We start from the raw sequence: 18,070 nt of genomic DNA, 5'->3' as shown, positions 1-18,070 counted from the left end.
ATAGGATATACGTATTTATAAGCAGTATGGGTAATAAACTGAATGTTGTCATGTAAAAATTCAGAAACGTACGTACATGGTCGTCTGACCATCCAAGACGGGAGAAAGCTATGTTCCTCACGTCTTTATAATATATGCAAAAAATGGAATCGTGAGCAAAAACAGCAACTTGGTTAGATTAAATCCATAGGTTAACCTTTTAACTTATGGATTTAATCTAACCAAGGCTCCTTTCACTGGTGGGGGACGCTCTGGTGATCACCCTTCTGACTATGTGTAAGTTATGGGTTTTTAGGGTCTTTTTCGTATGACTAGTCTGTTATTGGGTGGCCTCTGCCCTGTCTAACGGACCTATGCCGATTTGGCTATACTTTTTTATGTGCCCTGCCAGGACAGAGGCGCCATATCTGTTAGCTAGTCATTTTTGACCTCTCTTCTATGATTAGTCTGATTTTTGGAACCTCTGCCCTGTCTAAACGACTTATGCCGATTTGGCTATACATATTTACGTATCCTGTCAGGACAGAGGCGCCATACTTATTAGCTATCTACTTCATGACTACTCATGACCCTTTGTCCCTGTTAGTAATTATCCCCTACTTGGGGTGTGTATCACCTTTGCTCCCCCACTTATATGTGGTAATTCACCTTGTCCTCTATTAGCACCATATATGTATATCTTCTAAAATGATTGAAACCAATTTTTTAAAAAAAGAAATTTATATAATAAAGCTTTTTGATATTTTATACGAACAGCCTTTGTAAGCTCCAGTTCTTTCTTCCTTGGTCATGTGCCTTATGGAGTGGCGTTGATTCTGATGCGAGATGTGCTTTGGTTCAATGTTTTTGTGTTGTATACATACATTACATTACTTATCCTAAGGTACCTCCTGTATTATACTCCAGAGCTGCACTCACAATTCTGCTGGTGCAGTCGCTGTGTACATACATTACATTACTGATCCTGAGTTACCTCCTGTATTATACTCCAGAGCTGCACTCACAATTCTGCTGGTGCAGTCACTGTGTACATACATTACATTACTGATCCTGAGTTACCTCCTGTATTATCCTCCAGAGCTGCACTCACAATTCTGCTGGTGCAGTCGCTGTGTACATACATTACATTACTGATCCTGAGTGACCTCCTGTATTATACTCCAGAGCTGCGCTCACTATTCTGCTGGTGCAGTCACTGTGTACATACATTACATTACTGATCCTGAGTTACATCCTGTATTATACTCCAGAGCTGCACTCACTATTCTGCTGGTGCAGTCACTGTGTACATACATTACATTACTGATCCTGAGTTACATCCTGTATTATACTCCAGAGCTGCACTCACAATTCTGCTGGTGCAGTCGCTGTGTACATACATTACATTACTGATCCTGAGTGACCTCCTGTATTATACTCCAGAGCTGCGCTCACTATTCTGCTGGTGCAGTCACTGTGTACATACATTACATTACTGATCCTGAGTTACATCCTGTATTATACTCCAGAGCTGCGCTCACTATTCTGCTGGTGCAGTCACTGTGTACATACATTACATTACTAATCCTGTACTGACGCTGGACTGCTTCCCTGCCCGTTCGGCACTGTCCTAACAGTTCCCTGAAGCCACAATTAGAGGGCGCTCACTGCTGTCTGATTTTTAGAGCTCTCGTTAGGTTTTCTTCATGTCGTGGTAGCCACAGGCAAAAATAATTCTATAATTTATTACATCTCTTACCCTGAGTCCCCTTTACAGATTTATTATACAATTGTTCATATTAACCAAACCCTGAGCTTCATTAAGGGCAGGTGTGTCTACACATATACGCACATCTTCATGCTTTTGGTTGGACATTGTTGCTGTCTCCATGTTCTTCGCTATGTGTTTCTTTTCCTATGTTCTCCCATCTGTAACTGTAGATCTACATTTTTCCGTCTTTACTTCCAGACTCCGGTCTCTGAGAGTGAATTGGCCACTGAAGTTGCGACAGAAGTTGGTTTTCGCCACATTGACGGGGCTCACCTGTACCGCAATGAAAAGGAGGTTGGCTGGGCGATTAAGAAGAAGATCGCAGATGGGACCGTAAGACGAGAAGAGCTGTTTTACACTGGAAAGGCGAGCGCTCCCACTCATTACATGACTTTACATCTGCTCATCCTGATCTGTCTGATTCATGAATAGAATAAATCAATGAAGCAAGAACAATAACTGAACACAACTAATGTACCAAGTTGTTTTTCCAAATCCATAAAAAATGACATCTTTACTGACTACTGTACTCAGAATTATTCAAGCCCTTTATAGTCAGCATCTCTAGTTCTTAAACACAAGCAAAATAAATACAGCAGCATTGTGTAGGTGCCAAGACATATGCAAACATAGAATATGTGAAATTTAAACTGCATCAATGCTACATAGAATATACTTAGAAAAACAAAGGTTCTTTGCGCAAAAATTGTCCAATTCTTGTGTGTCCATCAACCGTGGCAAGGTTGATGGTGCCCTATCCTAGTGTCATGCCTCCCCTAGACTAAAGGTCTACAAATATATGAGTGTGGCACTCCAGTGGTCACAGGAGTCTGTTTGAGAGCTGTAGTGTGAACTTTCCGGGACCAAGCGCTAGAACAGGACCCCGGGGTCCTCGGCTACTGGGTGCAAACGGCCTAGTATTAAAACCCGGAGGGTAGGAGATTCTACATTTCCTGGCCCTCAATAGTTCCACGATGCAGCAGCAATATAGAGCCCGGGATCGCAGTAATACAAGCGGGTCCCATCACTGGTTCGCGCTGCCTATCACAGGGGACAGTCATCTACCAGAGAGAGAGAGAAGGGGACGCTGTGCTGCTCCAGGCCACAGCGACTCCCACCAAAAGCGTATTAAGGAAGGTCTTTATCCTGCCAGGCAAGGAGAGACTCACGCTGCTTCTGGGCTGACCGGACCACCGTATTCCTGGACTACAGTTAGGTCCAGAAATATTTGGACAGTGACACAAGTTTTGTTATTTTACCTGTTTACAAAAACATGTTCAGAAATACAATTATATATATAATATGGGCTGAAAGTGCACACTCCCAGCTGCAATATGAGAGTTTTCACATCCAAATTGGAGAAAGGGTTTAGGAATCATAGCTCTGTAATGCATAGCCTCCTCTTTTTCAAGGGACCAAAAGTAATTGGACACGGGACTCTAAGGGCTGCAATTAACTCTGAAGGCGTCTCCCTCGTTAACCTGTAATCAATGAAATAGTTAAAAGGTCTGGGGTTGATTACAGGTGTGTGGTTTTGCATTTGGAAGCTGTTGCTGTGACCAGACAACATGCGGTCTAAGGAACTCTCAATTGAGGTGAAGCAGAACATACTGAGGCTGAAAAAAAAAGAAAAAATCCATCAGAGAGATAGCAGACATGCTTGGAGTAGCAAAATCAACAGTCGGGTACATTGTGAGAAAAAAGGAATTGACTGGTGAGCTTGGGAACTCAAAAAGGCCTGGGCGTCCACGGATGACAACAGTGGTGGATGATCGCCGCATACTTTCTTTGGTGAAGAAGAACCCGTTCACAACATCAACTGAAGTCCAGAACACTCTCAGTGAAGTAGGTGTATCTGTCTCTAAGTCACCAGTAAAGAGAAGACTCCATGAAAGTAAATACAAAGGGTTCACATCTAGATGCAAACCATTCATCAATTCCAAAAATAGACAGGCCAGAGTTACATTTGCTGAAAAACACCTCATGAAGCCAGCTCAGTTCTGGAAAAGTATTCTATGGACAGATGAGACCAAGATCAACCTGTACCAGAATGATGGGAAGAAAAAAGTTTGGAGAAGAAAGGGAACGGCACATGATCTAAGGCACACCACATCCTCTGTAAAACATGGTGGAGGCAACGTGATGGCATGGGCATGCATGGCTTTCAATGGCACTGGGTCACTTGTGTTTATTGATGACATAACAGCAGACAAGAGTAGCCGGATGAATTCTGAAGTGTACCGGGATATACTTTCAGCCCAGATTCAGCCAAATGCCGCAAAGTTGATCGGACGGCGCTTCATAGTACAGATGGACAATGACCCCAAGCATACAGCCAAAGCTACCCAGGAGTTCATGAGTGCAAAAAAAATGGAACATTCTGCAATGGCCAAGTCAATCACCAGATCTTAACCCAATTGAGCATGCATTTCACTTGCTCAAATCCAGACTTAAGACGGAAAGACCCACAAACAAGCAAGACCTGAAGGCTGCGGCTGTAAAGGCCTGGCAAAGCATTAAGAAGGAGGAAACCCAGCGTTTGGTGATGTCCATGGGTTCCAGACTTAAGGCAATGATTGCCTCCAAAGGATTCGCAACAAAATATTGAAACTAAAAATTTTTGTTTGGGTTTGGTTTATTTGTCCAATTACTTTTGACCTCCTAAAATGTGGAGTGTTTGTAAAGAAATGTGACAATTCCTACAATTTCTATCAGATATTTTTGTTCAAACCTTCAAATTAAACGTTACAATCTGCACTTGAATTCTGTTGTAGAGATTTCATTTCAAATCCAATGTGGTGGCATGTGTGTCGCCCTGGACAAGCCAGGGGACACAGGTAACAACACCCACACACCCCCACCCCCAGCAGTTCACAGCAGACATCCCCAAAGTGACCTGCTTTCTGCCTCAGACTGACACACCAGGTGGGCGGAGTGAGGAGATGAAACGCCCACCCTGGAGTGAGCTGACGAGAGGCAGGAAACAAGCCCAGTCTAGTCCTAGGAGAGGAAGAGTGAAGGTCTGCAGAGAGGCAGACGGAGCCAGGGGCCTAGGTTGGAGCCTAGGGCCTCGTAGAGAAAGTCCAGCAGGTGCTAAGTGCCGTCTGCAGGGAGCCGGGGAGACAGCTGGTGGAACCGCAGGTAGCCGGGGCTGGGCAGTGGCCCCCCGGTACGGAGTCGGGGAGCCAGCTGGAAGCTGGAGTGCAGGAGAGGGGTGCACGGAGGTGGAAGAAAGGACTTACACCATCAAACTGGGTCAGGGGAGAAACAACAACCGCAGCCGCCTGAGGGTACCCATCTATCCAGCCGTTTGATTTACCGTAAAAACTGTGTCAACGTCTCGGGCTGAGTGAGTACCACAGTGCCGCAAGGCACAGCGCTGCCCCCGCGTCCCTGCGCCCACCAGGCCCTGCACCTCCCTCACCATCACCGGGCCCCGGGATCACCAACCCCTACCCACGGAGGGGCAACACAACACCTGGCTGCTCCGCATCACCATCCCCGGGAGCCCCGTATAGAGCAGCGGTGGTGAAATCACCACAACCGTGGGTGGCGTCACGGACAATAATCATCCCCACACCCAACAACCCCCCTTTCACTCACGGGCGAGGAGTGCCGCTCGAGAAGCCCCCGGGATCCGGCCCCCCGCTCGAGCCACCACTGAGCAGCAGCCGCCGGACCCGAGCAGAAGGGGTGAGCGTAGTGTGCCGACACCCTCCTCCCCGCCCGCGACAACTTGGCGTCACGAACAGGATCTTACCGCTCTGCCGTCTGGTAGAGGTGCGCCTTGTTACCGCCGGAGGTATCCGGCAGAAAAATTTCAGAAGCCGCCATCTTTGGCGCAAAAAGTTCCCGCTCGAGCGTCTTCTCGAGTAGTGGAGGCGCGAAGGCCAAAACCCCGCCCCGAGAGAGGAGGGGCCGGAAAGAGCTAAGGGGGACGGGATGGCGTCCGGCCGCATGTGAACCGCGGCTGTAGAAGCAGGGACGCCAGGACTCTGCCAGCATTTGGTTCCTGGAAGAGGCCGCCGCAGTGATGCACCGACCCGTTACCCCTGTTACCGGTAGCGGAGTCCGCAGCGTCTGTGGGGGAGGACCCAGACCTGGGGTCCCCAGGCCTCACCTTTGTCACCGCCATGCCACCGGCCCCAGCAGTCCGCCCGGCCGCGACGGAGATGACGACGGCTCCGGCAGTCCGCCCGGCCGCAACGGCAGCGAAGTACCGGTCCCGTTGACCAATTTGGAGCCGTTCCTGGCCTGGGGTCAAGGGGTGCTGCCTGGGCTTTAGGGGCAGCACCAAGGCTAGGTTATTTGGGTGGGTGACTGAAGGACCCGTTATACTGTTATGATTAAAAGTGTTGGACTGTTACTGTAATGTTAAAGTAATGTGCATCCCGTTTTGGGAGGATTGAAAAATGTTGTGTTACTGTTTTGATCTTTTGCAGTTTAAAAGAAAAATAAAACCGGTGATGGACGGGCAGCCCGAGGACGGTCTGCATTTTGCTAAGGGGGAATGTGTCGCCCTGGACAAGCCAGGGGACACAGGTAACAGCACACACACACCCCCACCCCCAGCAGTTCACAGCAGACATCCCCAAAGTGACCTGCTTTCTGCCTCAGACTGACACACCAGGTGGGCGGAGTGAGGAGATGAAACGCCCACCCTGGAGTGAGCTGACGAGAGGCAGGAAACAAGCCCAGTCTAGTCCTAGGAGAGGAAGAGTGAAGGTCTGCAGAGAGGCAGACGGAGCCAGGGGCCTAGGTTGGAGCCTAGGGCCTCGTAGAGAAAGTCCAGCAGATGCTAAGTGCCGTCTGCAGGGAGCCGGGGAGACAGCTGGTGGAACCGCAGGTAGCCGGGGCTGGGCAGTGGCCCCCCGGTACGGAGTCGGGGAGCCAGCTGGAAGCTGGAGTGCAGGAGAGGGGTGCACGGAGGTGGAAGAAAGGACTTACACCATCAAACTGGGTCAGGGGAGAAACAACAACCGCAGCCGCCTGAGGGTACCCGTCTATCCAGCCGTTTGGTTTACCGTAAAAACTGTGTCAACGTCTTGGGCTGAGTGAGTACCACAGTGCCGCAAGGCACAGCGCTGCCCCCGCGTCCCTGCGCCCACCAGGCCCTGCACCTCCCTCATCATCACCGGGCCCCGGGATCACCAACCCCTACCCACGGAGGGGCAACACAACACCTGGCTGCTCCGCATCACCATCCCCGGGAGCCCCGTATAGAGCAGCGGTGGTGAAATCACCACAACCGTGGGTGGCGTCACGGGCAATAATCATCCCCACACCCAACAACCCGCCTTTCACTCACGAACGAGGAGTGCCGCTCGAGAAACCCCCGGGATCCGGCCCACCGCTCGAGCCACCACTGAGCAGCAGCCGCCGGACCCGAGCAGAAGGGGTGAGCGTAGTGTGCCGACACCCTCCTCCCCGCCCGCGACAGCATGCAGAGCCCAACTCGCGAAAATTGTGTCACTGTCCAAATATTTCTGAACCTAACTGTATATCACCCGAACAGTAAAGATAAAAAGGAAACTTCCAGCCTGTGTCGTCCAGTTTCTTCGGCGTCCCAGTCCTGCACCTCCATTGCACCACTACCTTCACATCATCCTCCAGGGGCACGCTCCACCTATGCGGAGCAATAACACCCGAGCTGCATCCTCACCAGCCCCAGCAAGGAACCCTGCAGCGGCGGCAGATCCATGGCCGAATACCACATGTAGCGTCACGACAACAATCCCTATCATCCACCCCCATCTTCCATCATGTCTCCTCCTCATTACTGTATGCCTCGGAGCCACGAAACCGGGCAGAGCCACCTGTTACCTTTCAAGATCTGAGACACCGGCTCAGCAACGAGAAGGTTAACCCCTTGCCCTGTGGTGCTGTCGCGGGCGGAGGAGGGGACGCCGCGCTCTCCCACTGCTCGGGTCCGGCTGCCGCTGCGGCTGAGGCCTGCTGCTGCTCGGTGACTCGAGCGATGGGCCGGATCCCAGGGACTCTAGCGGCGCTCCTCGCCCGTGAGTGAAAGGGGTTTGGTTTTTGGGATAGTCTATTGTCCGTGACGCCACCCACAGTTGTGGTGATTGAGTGGACACTACCGCTGCTCTGTCTGGGGTGCCCGGGAGTGATGGTATGGAGCAGCCAGTTGTTGATTTGCCCCTCCGTGGGTAGGGGGTTTGGTGATCCCGGGGCCCAGTGAGGGGGTTGGATGGTGGACAGGCGGGTTATGGGGCCTGTGGAGGTGCAGGGGCGCAGGGGCAGCGCTGTGCCGCACGGCACGGAGGTACTCACTCAGCCAGTAAACACGACACAGTTCTCGGTAAACAAACGGCTGGTTGGACGGGTCCCTCGGACGGTTACGGTGCTGATGTTCCCTGCAGTTGACGGTAACGGTCTCTTCCCTGCACCTATGTGTAGTCTGTTGGTAGCGATGGATTCCCACCGGTAACCCGCTCCCCAGCTTGGATATGAGCCGGAGGAGCCCCTCTCTTACCTGCAGGCGCTGGCCCTGGGAAACTGGTGCCCTGGCGGTGGCGGTGTCTCCCCTTAATGGTCGGACTGTTGCCTTCAAACTGGACTTGGTTGTTGGGAGACAGAGGTCCCCTTCACTGACGGATTTGGCAAATTATGGCGACTCCTAGCCTTGCCGGGATCCGAAAGGCCCCTGCCCTGGTGCTGACTGTTCTTTGTATACCGCTCCGGTACCGCCGGGTCACCACCCGTCCACGGTCCTTTCGGCAACCTCCGAGCAATCTCTCCTGCAGACGGTCACCGCCGTCTGTCAACCTTGCTGTCTCAGTCCGGGGCACACACCCGGACCAACTTCAGGCTTCTTGCTGTCACTTTTCTCTTGTCTCTTCCACTACTGTCACTTGCTCCTTTACCACTTCCTTCTACTCTCAACTCTTCACTAGACTCAACTGCCTGGTTTTCCCGCCTCCAGAGCTGTGAACTCCTCGGTGGGTGGAGCCAACCACCTTGTCCACCCCCTGGTGTGGACACCAGCCCCTGGAGGAAGGCAACAAGGGTTTCTGGTCTGACCTTGGTGTTCCTGCAGGGAATGTGGGGTGCGTGTGGTGTTATGACCTGTGACCCCTGGCTTGCCCAGGGCGTCACATTCCCCCTTAGCAAAACGCAGACCGTCCTCGGGCTGCCCGTCCAACACCGGTTTTATTTTCCTTTTTGTTTTTCTGAAAAAGATAAAGCATAATACATATAGAAAAACATCATCCCACATCGGGAGGCACATTTCTTAAACGTTACGGTTTTAACGGTTAACGGTTACGGTTTACGCTCTCTCCCACCCAAGCAACCTGGCCCTGATGCTGCCCCTAGAAAACAGGCAGCACCCCTTGACCCCAGTCCTGCACCAAGTCACCCGAGCGGGATCTGTCCTTCCCCTCCAGAGGGTAGCCACCGGTTCCGGTGGTGGCTGGGCCCCAGCCTGCTCTGCTGCGGGCCCTCCCTCCAATCTGCCTCTCCGGAGGCGGCAATTGCGGAAACGGTACCGGTAACATAACTTATTTACATGCCACTAACGTTTGTGGTTGCCCTGCAAGTTCACGGGCTTGTCCATGAGCAGTTCCTCATGCAACTTTTTAAACGGTCCCCACGGGGACAACGATGCCGGCAACGGCCGGTTTTCCAAATCACAGCTTCAGATCAGGTGACTTTCACGGTAATCATTTGTCATCATTCTCATTTGCAAACTTTCAAACTTTTTCAAACAAACACAGTGGTGGTCCCAACGGGGACGGTGCAACGGTGCTCCGCTGCCATTACTGTGCACTTTCGTCCTCCTCACCCGGCTCTGGGTGGAAGAACACGGGCACCAGCCCCTCCAATGCGTAGCAAGCACGGCGTGGAAGGGCCGCCCGATACCCGGTTATTTCCACTTCGGGGGACATACGTGGCCTCCATGCCATGCAGAGCGACGACTCCTTTATCCTCCTCCGAAACGGGTTCAGTATCAGGCCCAGAGTCACTGTCGTCCGTCCTTGCGTCAGGCGGGTTGCCGCCAGCTGCCTCAGCTTCCAGGCTTGCCACTCTCTCCGCCACTGTCACAGAGGGATATACGCCCGACGGGCCAGGCGCAGTGCGGTGCACGAGCAAGGAGGGCGGAGGTGGCATGGGGGCCAGGGGTAGACCGGGTCCCTCAGCCGCAGCGGCCGGTCCCTCGGGCACACAGGGGCGTGGGTTACTCACCAGCTCCTCCATCATGGCCTCCATCCCATACACCCGTGCAACCGCAGCTGCATCCTCCACCTCTGCGGTCCACTGTTCCATCAGCCTGCAGATCAGGCTCCGGTAGTGCCGGCAGATCCCTGCCGTTCGGGCCCTCAGCCATGCCGCTGTCCCGGGCACCAGCTCGGTAGCCTCCGCATAACTAGGCGGGATGGACATTCTTTGCGAAGGTCGGCGGATCATGGGGTCTCAGCGTTTCTCTTTGCACCGCCACACTCACATGCGCCCAGCCGCCATTCCGTCCCCCTTAGCTTCTTTCCGGCCCCTCCTCTATCAGAGCGGGGTTTTGGCCTTCGCGCCTCTGCTACTCGAGAAGACGCTCGAGCGGGAACTCTTCGCGCCAAAGATGGCGGCTTCTGAAATTTTCTGGCCGGACACCTCCGGTGGTAACAAGGCGCACCTCTACTAGACGGCAGAGCGGTAAGATCCTGTTCGTGACGCCAAGTTGTCGCGGGCGGAGGAGGGGACGCCGCGCTCTCCCACTGCTCGGGTCCGGCTGCCGCTGCGGGCCTGCTGCTGCTCGGTGGCTCGAGCGATGGGCCGGATCCCGGGGACTCTAGCGGCGCTCCTCGCCCGTGAGTGAAAGGGGTTTGGTTTTTGGGATAGTCTATTGTCCGTGACGCCACCCACGGTTGTGGTGATTGAGTGGACACCACCGCTGCTCTGTCTTGGGGAGCCCGGGAGTGATGGTATGGAGCAGCCAGTTGTTGATTTGCCCCTCCGTGGGTAGGGGGTTTGGTGATCCCGGGGCCCAGTGAGGGGGTTGGATGGTGGACAGGCGGGTTATGGAGCCTGTGGAGGTGCAGGGGCGTAGGGGCAGCGCTGTGCCGCACGGCACGGAGGTACTCACTCAGCCAGTAAACGCGACACAGTTCTCGGTAAACAAACGGCTGGTTGGACGGGTCCCTCGGACGGTTACGGTGCTGATGTTCCCTGCAGTTGACGGTAACGGTCTCTTCCTGCACCTATGTGTAGTCTGTTGGTAGCGATGGATTCCCACCGGTAACCCGCTCCCCAGCTTGGATATGAGCCGGAGGAGCCCCTCTCTTGCCCGCAGGCGCTGGCCCTGGGAAACTGGTGCCTTGGCGGTGGCGGTGTCTCCCCTTAACGGTCGGACTGTTGCCTTCAAACGGGACTTGGTTGTTGGGAGACAGAGGTCCCCTTCACTGACGGATTTGGCAAATTATGGCGACTCCTAGCCTTGCCGGGATCCGAAAGGCCCCTGCCCTGGTGCTGACTGTTCTTTGTATACCGCTCCGGTACCGCCGGGTCACCACCCGTCCACGGTCCTTTCGGCAACCTCCGAGCAATCTCTCCTGCAGACGGTCACCGCCGTCTGTCAACCTTGCTGTCTCAGTCCGGGGCACACACCCGGATCAAATTCAGGCTTCTTGCTGTCACTTTTCTCTTGTCTCTTCCACTACTGTCACTTGCTCCTTTACCACTTCCTTCTACTCTCAACTCTTCACTAGACTCAACTGCCTGGTTTTCCCGCCTCCAGAGCTGTGAACTCCTCGGTGGGTGGAGCCAACCGCCTGGCCCACCCCCTGGTGTGGACACCAGCCCCTGGAGGAAGGCAACAAGGGTTTCTGGTCTGACCTTGGTGTTCCTGCAGGGAATGTGGGGTGCGTGTGGTGTTATGACCTGTGACCCCTGGCTTGCCCAGGGCGTCACATTCCCCCTTAGTAAAACGCAGACCGTCCTCGGGCTGCCCGTCCAACACCGGTTTTATTTTCCTTTTTGTTTTTCTGAAAAAGATAAAGCATAATACATATAGAAAAACATCATCCCACATCGGGAGGCACATTTCTTAAACGTTACGGTTTTAACGGTTAACGGTTACGGTTTCCGCTCTCTCCCACCCAAGCAACCTGGCCCTGATGCTGCCCCTAGAAAACAGGCAGCACCCCTTGACCCCAGTCCTGCACCAAGTCACCCGAGCGGGATCTGTCCTTCCCCTCCAGAGGGTAGCCACCGGTTCCGGTGGTGGCTGGGCCCCAGCCTGCTCTGCTGCGGGCCCTCCCTCCAATCTGCCTCTCCGGAGGCGGCAATTGCGGAAACGGTACCGGTAACATAACTTATTTACATGCCACTAACGTTTGTGGTTGCCCTGCAAGTTCACGGGCTTGTCCATGAGCAGTTCCTCATGCAACTTTTTAAACGGTCCCCACGGGGACAACGATGCCGGCAACGGCCGGTTTTCCAAATCACAGCTTTAGATCAGGTGACTTTCACGGTAATCATTTGTCATCATTCTCATTTGCAAACTTTCAAACTTTTTCAAACAAACACAGTGGTGGTCCCAACGGGGACGGTGCAACGGTGCTCCGCTGCCATTACTGTGCACTTTCGTCCTCCTCACCCGGCTCTGGGTGGAAGAACACGGGCACCAGCCCCTCCAATGCGTAGCAAGCACGGCGTGGAAGGGCCGCCCGATACCCGGTTATTTCCACTTCGGGGGACATACGTGGCCTCCATGCCATGCAGGGCGACGACTCCTTTATCCTCCTCCGAAACGGGTTCGGTATCAGGCCCAGAGTCACTGTCGTCCGTCCTTGCGTCAGGCGGGTTGCCGCCAGCTGCCTCAGCTTCCAGGCTTGCCACTCTCTCCGCCACTGTCACAGAGGGATATACGCCCGACGGGCCAGGCGCAGTGCGGTGCACGAGCAAGGAGGGCGGAGGTGGCATGGGGGCCAGGGGTAGACCCGGTCCCTCAGCCGCAGCGGCCGGTCCCTCGGGCACACAGGGGCGTGGGTTACTCACCAGCTCCTTCATCATGGCCTCCATCCCATACACCCGTGCAACCGCAGCTGCATCCTCCACCTCTGCGGTCCACTGTTCCATCAGCCTGCAGATCAGGCTCCGGTAGTGCCGGCAGATCCCTGCCGTTCGGGCCCTCAGCCATGCCGCTGTCCCGGGCACCAGCTCGGTAGCCTCCGCATAACTAGGCGGGATGGACATTCTTTGCGAAGGTCGGCGGATCATGGGGTCTCAGCGTTTCTCTTTGCACCGCCACACTCACATGCGCCCAGCCGCCATTCCGTCCCCCTTAGCTTCTTTCCGGCCCCTCCTCTATCAGGGCGGGGTTTTGGCCTTCGCACCTCTGCTACTCGAGAAGATGCTCGAGCGGGAACTCTTCGCGCCAAAGATGGCGGCTTCTGAAATTTTCTGGCCGGACACCTCCGGTGGTAACAAGGCGCACCTCTACTAGACGGCAGAGCGGTAAGATCCTGTTCGTGACGCCAAGTTGTCGCGGGCAGAGGAGGGGACGCCGCGCTCTCCCACTGCTCGGGTCCGGCTGCCGCTGCGGCTGCGGCCTGCTGCTGCTCGGTGGCTCGAGCGATGGGCCGGATCCCGGGGACTCTAGCGGCGCTCCTCGCCCGTGAGTGAAAGGGGTTTGGTTTTTGGGATAGTCTATTGTCCGTGACGCCACCCACGGTTGTGGTGATTGAGTGGACACCACCGCTGCTCTGTCTGGGGAGCCCGGGAGTGATGGTATGGAGCAGCCAGTTGTTGATTTGCCCCTCCGTGGGTAGGGGGTTTGGTGATCCCGGGGCCCAGTGAGGGGGTTGGATGGTGGACAGGCGGGTTATGGGGCCTGTGGAGGTGCAGGGGCGGAGGGGCAGCGCTGTGCCGCACGGCACGGAGGTACTCACTCAGCCAGTAAACACGACACAGTTCTCGGTAAACAAACGGCTGGTTGGACGGGTCCCTCGGACGGTTACGGTGCTGATGTTCCCTGCAGTTGACGGTAACGGTCTCTTCCTGCACCTATGTGTAGTCTGTTGGTAGCGATGGATTCCCACCGGTAACCCGCTCCCCAGCTTGGATATGAGCCGGAGGAGCCCCTCTCTTGCCCGCAGGCGCTGGCCCTGGGAAACTGGTGCCTTGGCGGTGGCGGTGTCTCCCCTTAACGGTCGGACTGTTGCCTTCAAACGGGACTTGGTTGTTGGGAGACAGAGGTCCCCTTCACTGACGGATTTGGCAAATTATGGCGACTCCTAGCCTTGCCGGGATCCGAAAGGCCCCTGCCCTGGTGCTGACTGTTCTTTGTATACCGCTCCGGTACCGCCGGGTCACCACCCGTCCACGGTCCTTTCGGCAACCTCCGAGCAATCTCTCCTGCAGACGGTCACCGCCGTCTGTCAACCTTGCTGTCTCAGTCCGGGGCACACACCCGGATCAACTTCAGGCTTCTTGCTGTCACTTTTCTCTTGTCTCTTCCACTACTGTCACTTGCTCCTTTACCACTTCCTTCTACTCTCAACTCTTCACTAGACTCAACTGCCTGGTTTTCCCGCCTCCAGAGCTGTGAACTCCTCGGTGGGTGGAGCCAACCGCCTGGCCCACCCCCTGGTGTGGACACCAGCCCCTGGAGGAAGGCAACAAGGGTTTCTGGTCTCACCTTGGTGTTCCTGCAGGGAATGTGGGGTGCGTGTGGTGTTATGACCTGTGACCCCTGGCTTGTCCAGGGCGTCACAGTGCGCTACATAGGCACCTAGTAGATCCCCTTTGCTTGTTATGATCTTATACTCCTCTGCCTGTTATGACCTTGTGCCCCTCTGCATGTTATGACCTTGGGCCTTTCTGGCTCTTATGACCTTGGGCCCTGTTCTTTTTGTTGCGTCTCTCAGTAATCACACTCAGTGGATATCTTCAGGCTCTTTATTAAGCAGTGTTGTCAGCCATTATATCTCTCTCAGCTTCCTGCACTTTCTCCAGTACCAGTGACTTCCCACTTGCTTGTGGTGCTCACAAATAAGTAGTCAGACCCCTAGAAGCCGTACAGCATATAACATATTGCTACCGGTCCCTCTGGCTGTTATGACCTTGTGCCCCACTGGCTGTTGTGACCTTGAGCCCCTCTGGCTCTTGTGACCTTGCGCCCCTCTGGCTGTTGTGACCTTGCACCCCTCTGGCTGTTGTGACCTTGCGCCCCTCTGGCTGTTGTGACCTTGCGCCCCTCTGGTTGTTGTGACCTTGCGCCCCTCTGGCTGTTGTGACCTTGCGCCCCTCTGGCTGTTGTGATCTTGCGCCCCTCTGGCTGTTGTGATCTTGCGCCCCTCTGGCTATTATGCCAGAGAGGCAACGCTTCACAACTGCCAGAGGGGCAGCAGATCACAACAGTCAGAAGGTCAGTGAGTCATAACAGCCAGAGATGCTGGTAATGGAGGGATGAATAGTCCTGAGACTGCAGGAATAAATAAAAGTTGCATTTTTTGCTACACATAAAAAATAAACAAAATAAAAAAAAGCTTGTTAGTTGTGTGACGCCCCTGAACTAGTCAGGGCGTCACAGGGTACTGCACGCTCTTTACTCTTAGTGCAGGACTCAACCCCTCTTGGTTCTGGGTTCCTAACCTGCAGCACTGCCTCCATCAGCATCCAAAAATCCCAATCACACCTTGCACAACACCCTGTCAGACACACCAGTGGGCTGCTAAGCTGGAATAGGGCTGCCCACCTAGGGGTCAGCCAGGGAGGTGACAAGTCAGTTGAGTGGTAGCCATCGAGCAGTGAGGAGCTAGGAGGGATTTGGAGCTCCCAGGGAAGCTGAGTAAAAGATTGGGTTGCAGACGGTGGTCTGGACCCGGAGGAGTCGGACACCCGGTCGCGGCATATTGGGACTGGGTGCCTGACTTAGTCTCGGAGGACGGTCAGCAGCAAGTACAATAGCCGATCTGGGACTGAAAGCACGTCGGGGTACTGGACCCTAGGTCGGGGAGAAGCTTCAAGCAACCCGTCAATTAACCTGCGGAGGATAGGGCCTTTATGGACTGTCCCCACGAAGCTCAGAGATCGGGGTCACTAGCGCAACGAGGGGGATAGGGCTTTCCAAGCAAAGCAGCCCACTGAAATCCCAAGCGTGAGCTCCTGAGAGCACAGCTCCTTCACTCAAAAAGTGGGAAGCGGGGCCCGGACAGCTTCAAGCTTACGGGCCGCTTGGACACTACTAAAATTTGTGCACGGAGGCAGGCTCTGGACCATCAGGCAGTACTGCAGGGGACGGATACCCAGACGAGCTCTCCCAAGAGGGCAGCGGCAACCAGACACTTGGTTTACCACGTTCTCAGTGTCTGCTTTTGTATCTGAGTGAGTACCTGCGTTCCTCCCTGCTCTCAGCGAGCCTGTGCTCCCCGCAACCCCATCATCCAGAGTCCCGGGGCCTTCCCTACTTGTGGAGGGTAATGTCATCTGGCTGCCCCCATTCCATCACCCGGGTACTTCCACAGGCAGCAGCGGTACTCCCCGTTACCGCACAACACGGGTGGCGTCACATCCTATATAGCTACCCCCTGTAAATAATCCCCCATTACATTTAGAGTGGCCCCAAGCCCCCGGGTCCGGAGACCCTTGAGTCACGAGTAACCACCCCCGGATCCGAGCGGTTCGACCGCTGAAGGGGCGGCACAGTTGTGTTTAGATGTTGACATTGTTCTCATCTCATTTGTTTATTGAAAATAGCAGAAAACTCGTAAATCTTGCCGATATACCAAATTAACAGTTTTGATTGCAGCTATAACAGGATGACTCGGTGTATTATATATTTACTGTGAATTTCCATTCGTCCTCCTGCAGCGCTTCCCTCTTCAGGTGGCCTCTTCCTGACCGAGGAACTCCAGCAGTAAATGTGTTTTTGGACACGGTCTCGAACACATGTGGATGGATTAAGCCGTCTATTCCTTGAGGAATGGAAGTTTCTTGCTATTAGAAATGGAGGACAGCCAACGTACTCCAGGCAGGGGTCAAATATCTGCATGTAAAACATATTACGAAGCTTCGGTGTCTTAACTTGTGCTGCTGGCTGTGGGAAGGATTTGCGGTTTATTCTGTGCCAAACATCTGCAGGTCAATGGGCCTCTTCCATCAAATAGACCCTGTCAGCTCAGGAGGACCTCTATAAGATGCCCTCTTCCCCTATACCCCCACTAATCCAAAGAGACTTAAGGTTTTGGTTGACTGAGCATTCTAGGGGCCAAGATGAACGAGACTTTTAAGTTACCCATTGGCATACTGTCTAGGTGACCACAACCTGGGCACTGAAGTGGACACAGAAAGTTGTAAAGCAGAGCATATTCCTCTACTATTCTCATGGGTCTACATTTCTAATATATATATATATATATATATATATATATTTCTCTTTAGCTATGGTCGACATTTCACAAACCGGATCTGGTGGAACCAAATTTGCGACAATCATTGGAGACCCTTCAGATGGACTACATGGACCTTTTCCTCATACACTGGCCCATTTCTCTCCAGGTAGGACATTTTGACCATGGAAGAAGCATTTGTAGAGTAAAATTCTACCATGACTGGCCATCCATCATATTTACAGATTATGATGACCTGGAAGGGGCTACAAAAGCATAGTCAACTCTTCTCCAGTCTGTCCCACCCATGCCACCAGGTTCTCCAATTAGCTCCTCTTCCTTCTTCTCCATTTATTCTGGTAGCGACCATTACTGCGTAAGCTCCACACGGTCACATGTACATACCATGACATTGAGATGAACACCTAGCCCCAGTCCCTTGAGGGTTTGGTTTTCACCAGTTAGATTCAGATACCAGATTATTTTCCAGTCTTGTTATAAACTCTATGAGGAGCCATCAGGATTGATAAATTGCTCTTATTTGTTAGGCTGCAGGAAATTTACACCCTAAGGATGAAAATGGGAAATTTCTTATTGACACCAGTACGGACCTATGTGCGACTTGGGAGGTAAGTGATCGCATTGGATTGAAATGTTAAGTCCTCACAACAAATTGGTCAGGAAAGGTAGAGCTTTTGTATGATAGCTTGAAAGGGTTTTATTTTAAGATTTCACTCCACTTTTCCCAGTCATCAATATCAGATTGGTGGGGGCCTACTTATCTCCTATGATCAGCTGATTGAGCAGGTCACAGCACAGGTAAAATCACCACTAGAGGGAGCTCACCGCACAATGTCTAATATATAGACAGTATGTAATGAGTTACAGAGCTTCCTCTTGTGGTGGCTGCAAATAGAATTGTATTATTTATGGTAACCCTATGGCTATGAAGGAGTTTGACGCTTTGTATACATAAAAA

At 53.4% G+C, this 18,070-nt stretch overlaps 1 protein-coding gene across 1 annotated transcript in view; it reads left to right on the top strand.

The window, feature by feature from the left end:
• The window catches only part of LOC142302676 (aldo-keto reductase family 1 member C1-like), a 47,538-nt gene that overhangs the window by 15,055 nt on the left and 14,413 nt on the right, over positions 1-18,070 (top strand). Inside the window, exons 3-5 of the mRNA XM_075343777.1 lie at positions 1,949-2,116; positions 17,144-17,260; positions 17,640-17,720. Of these exons, the coding sequence (XP_075199892.1) occupies positions 1,949-2,116; positions 17,144-17,260; positions 17,640-17,720 (366 nt within the window). The remainder of the gene's footprint in view (positions 1-1,948; positions 2,117-17,143; positions 17,261-17,639; positions 17,721-18,070) is intronic.

The sequence above is a fragment of the Anomaloglossus baeobatrachus genome, chromosome 4, assembly GCF_048569485.1.
Source record: "Anomaloglossus baeobatrachus isolate aAnoBae1 chromosome 4, aAnoBae1.hap1, whole genome shotgun sequence".
NCBI classification, from domain to species: domain Eukaryota; kingdom Metazoa; phylum Chordata; class Amphibia; order Anura; family Aromobatidae; genus Anomaloglossus; species Anomaloglossus baeobatrachus.
This window is presented reverse-complemented; position numbering and strand designations above follow the sequence as displayed.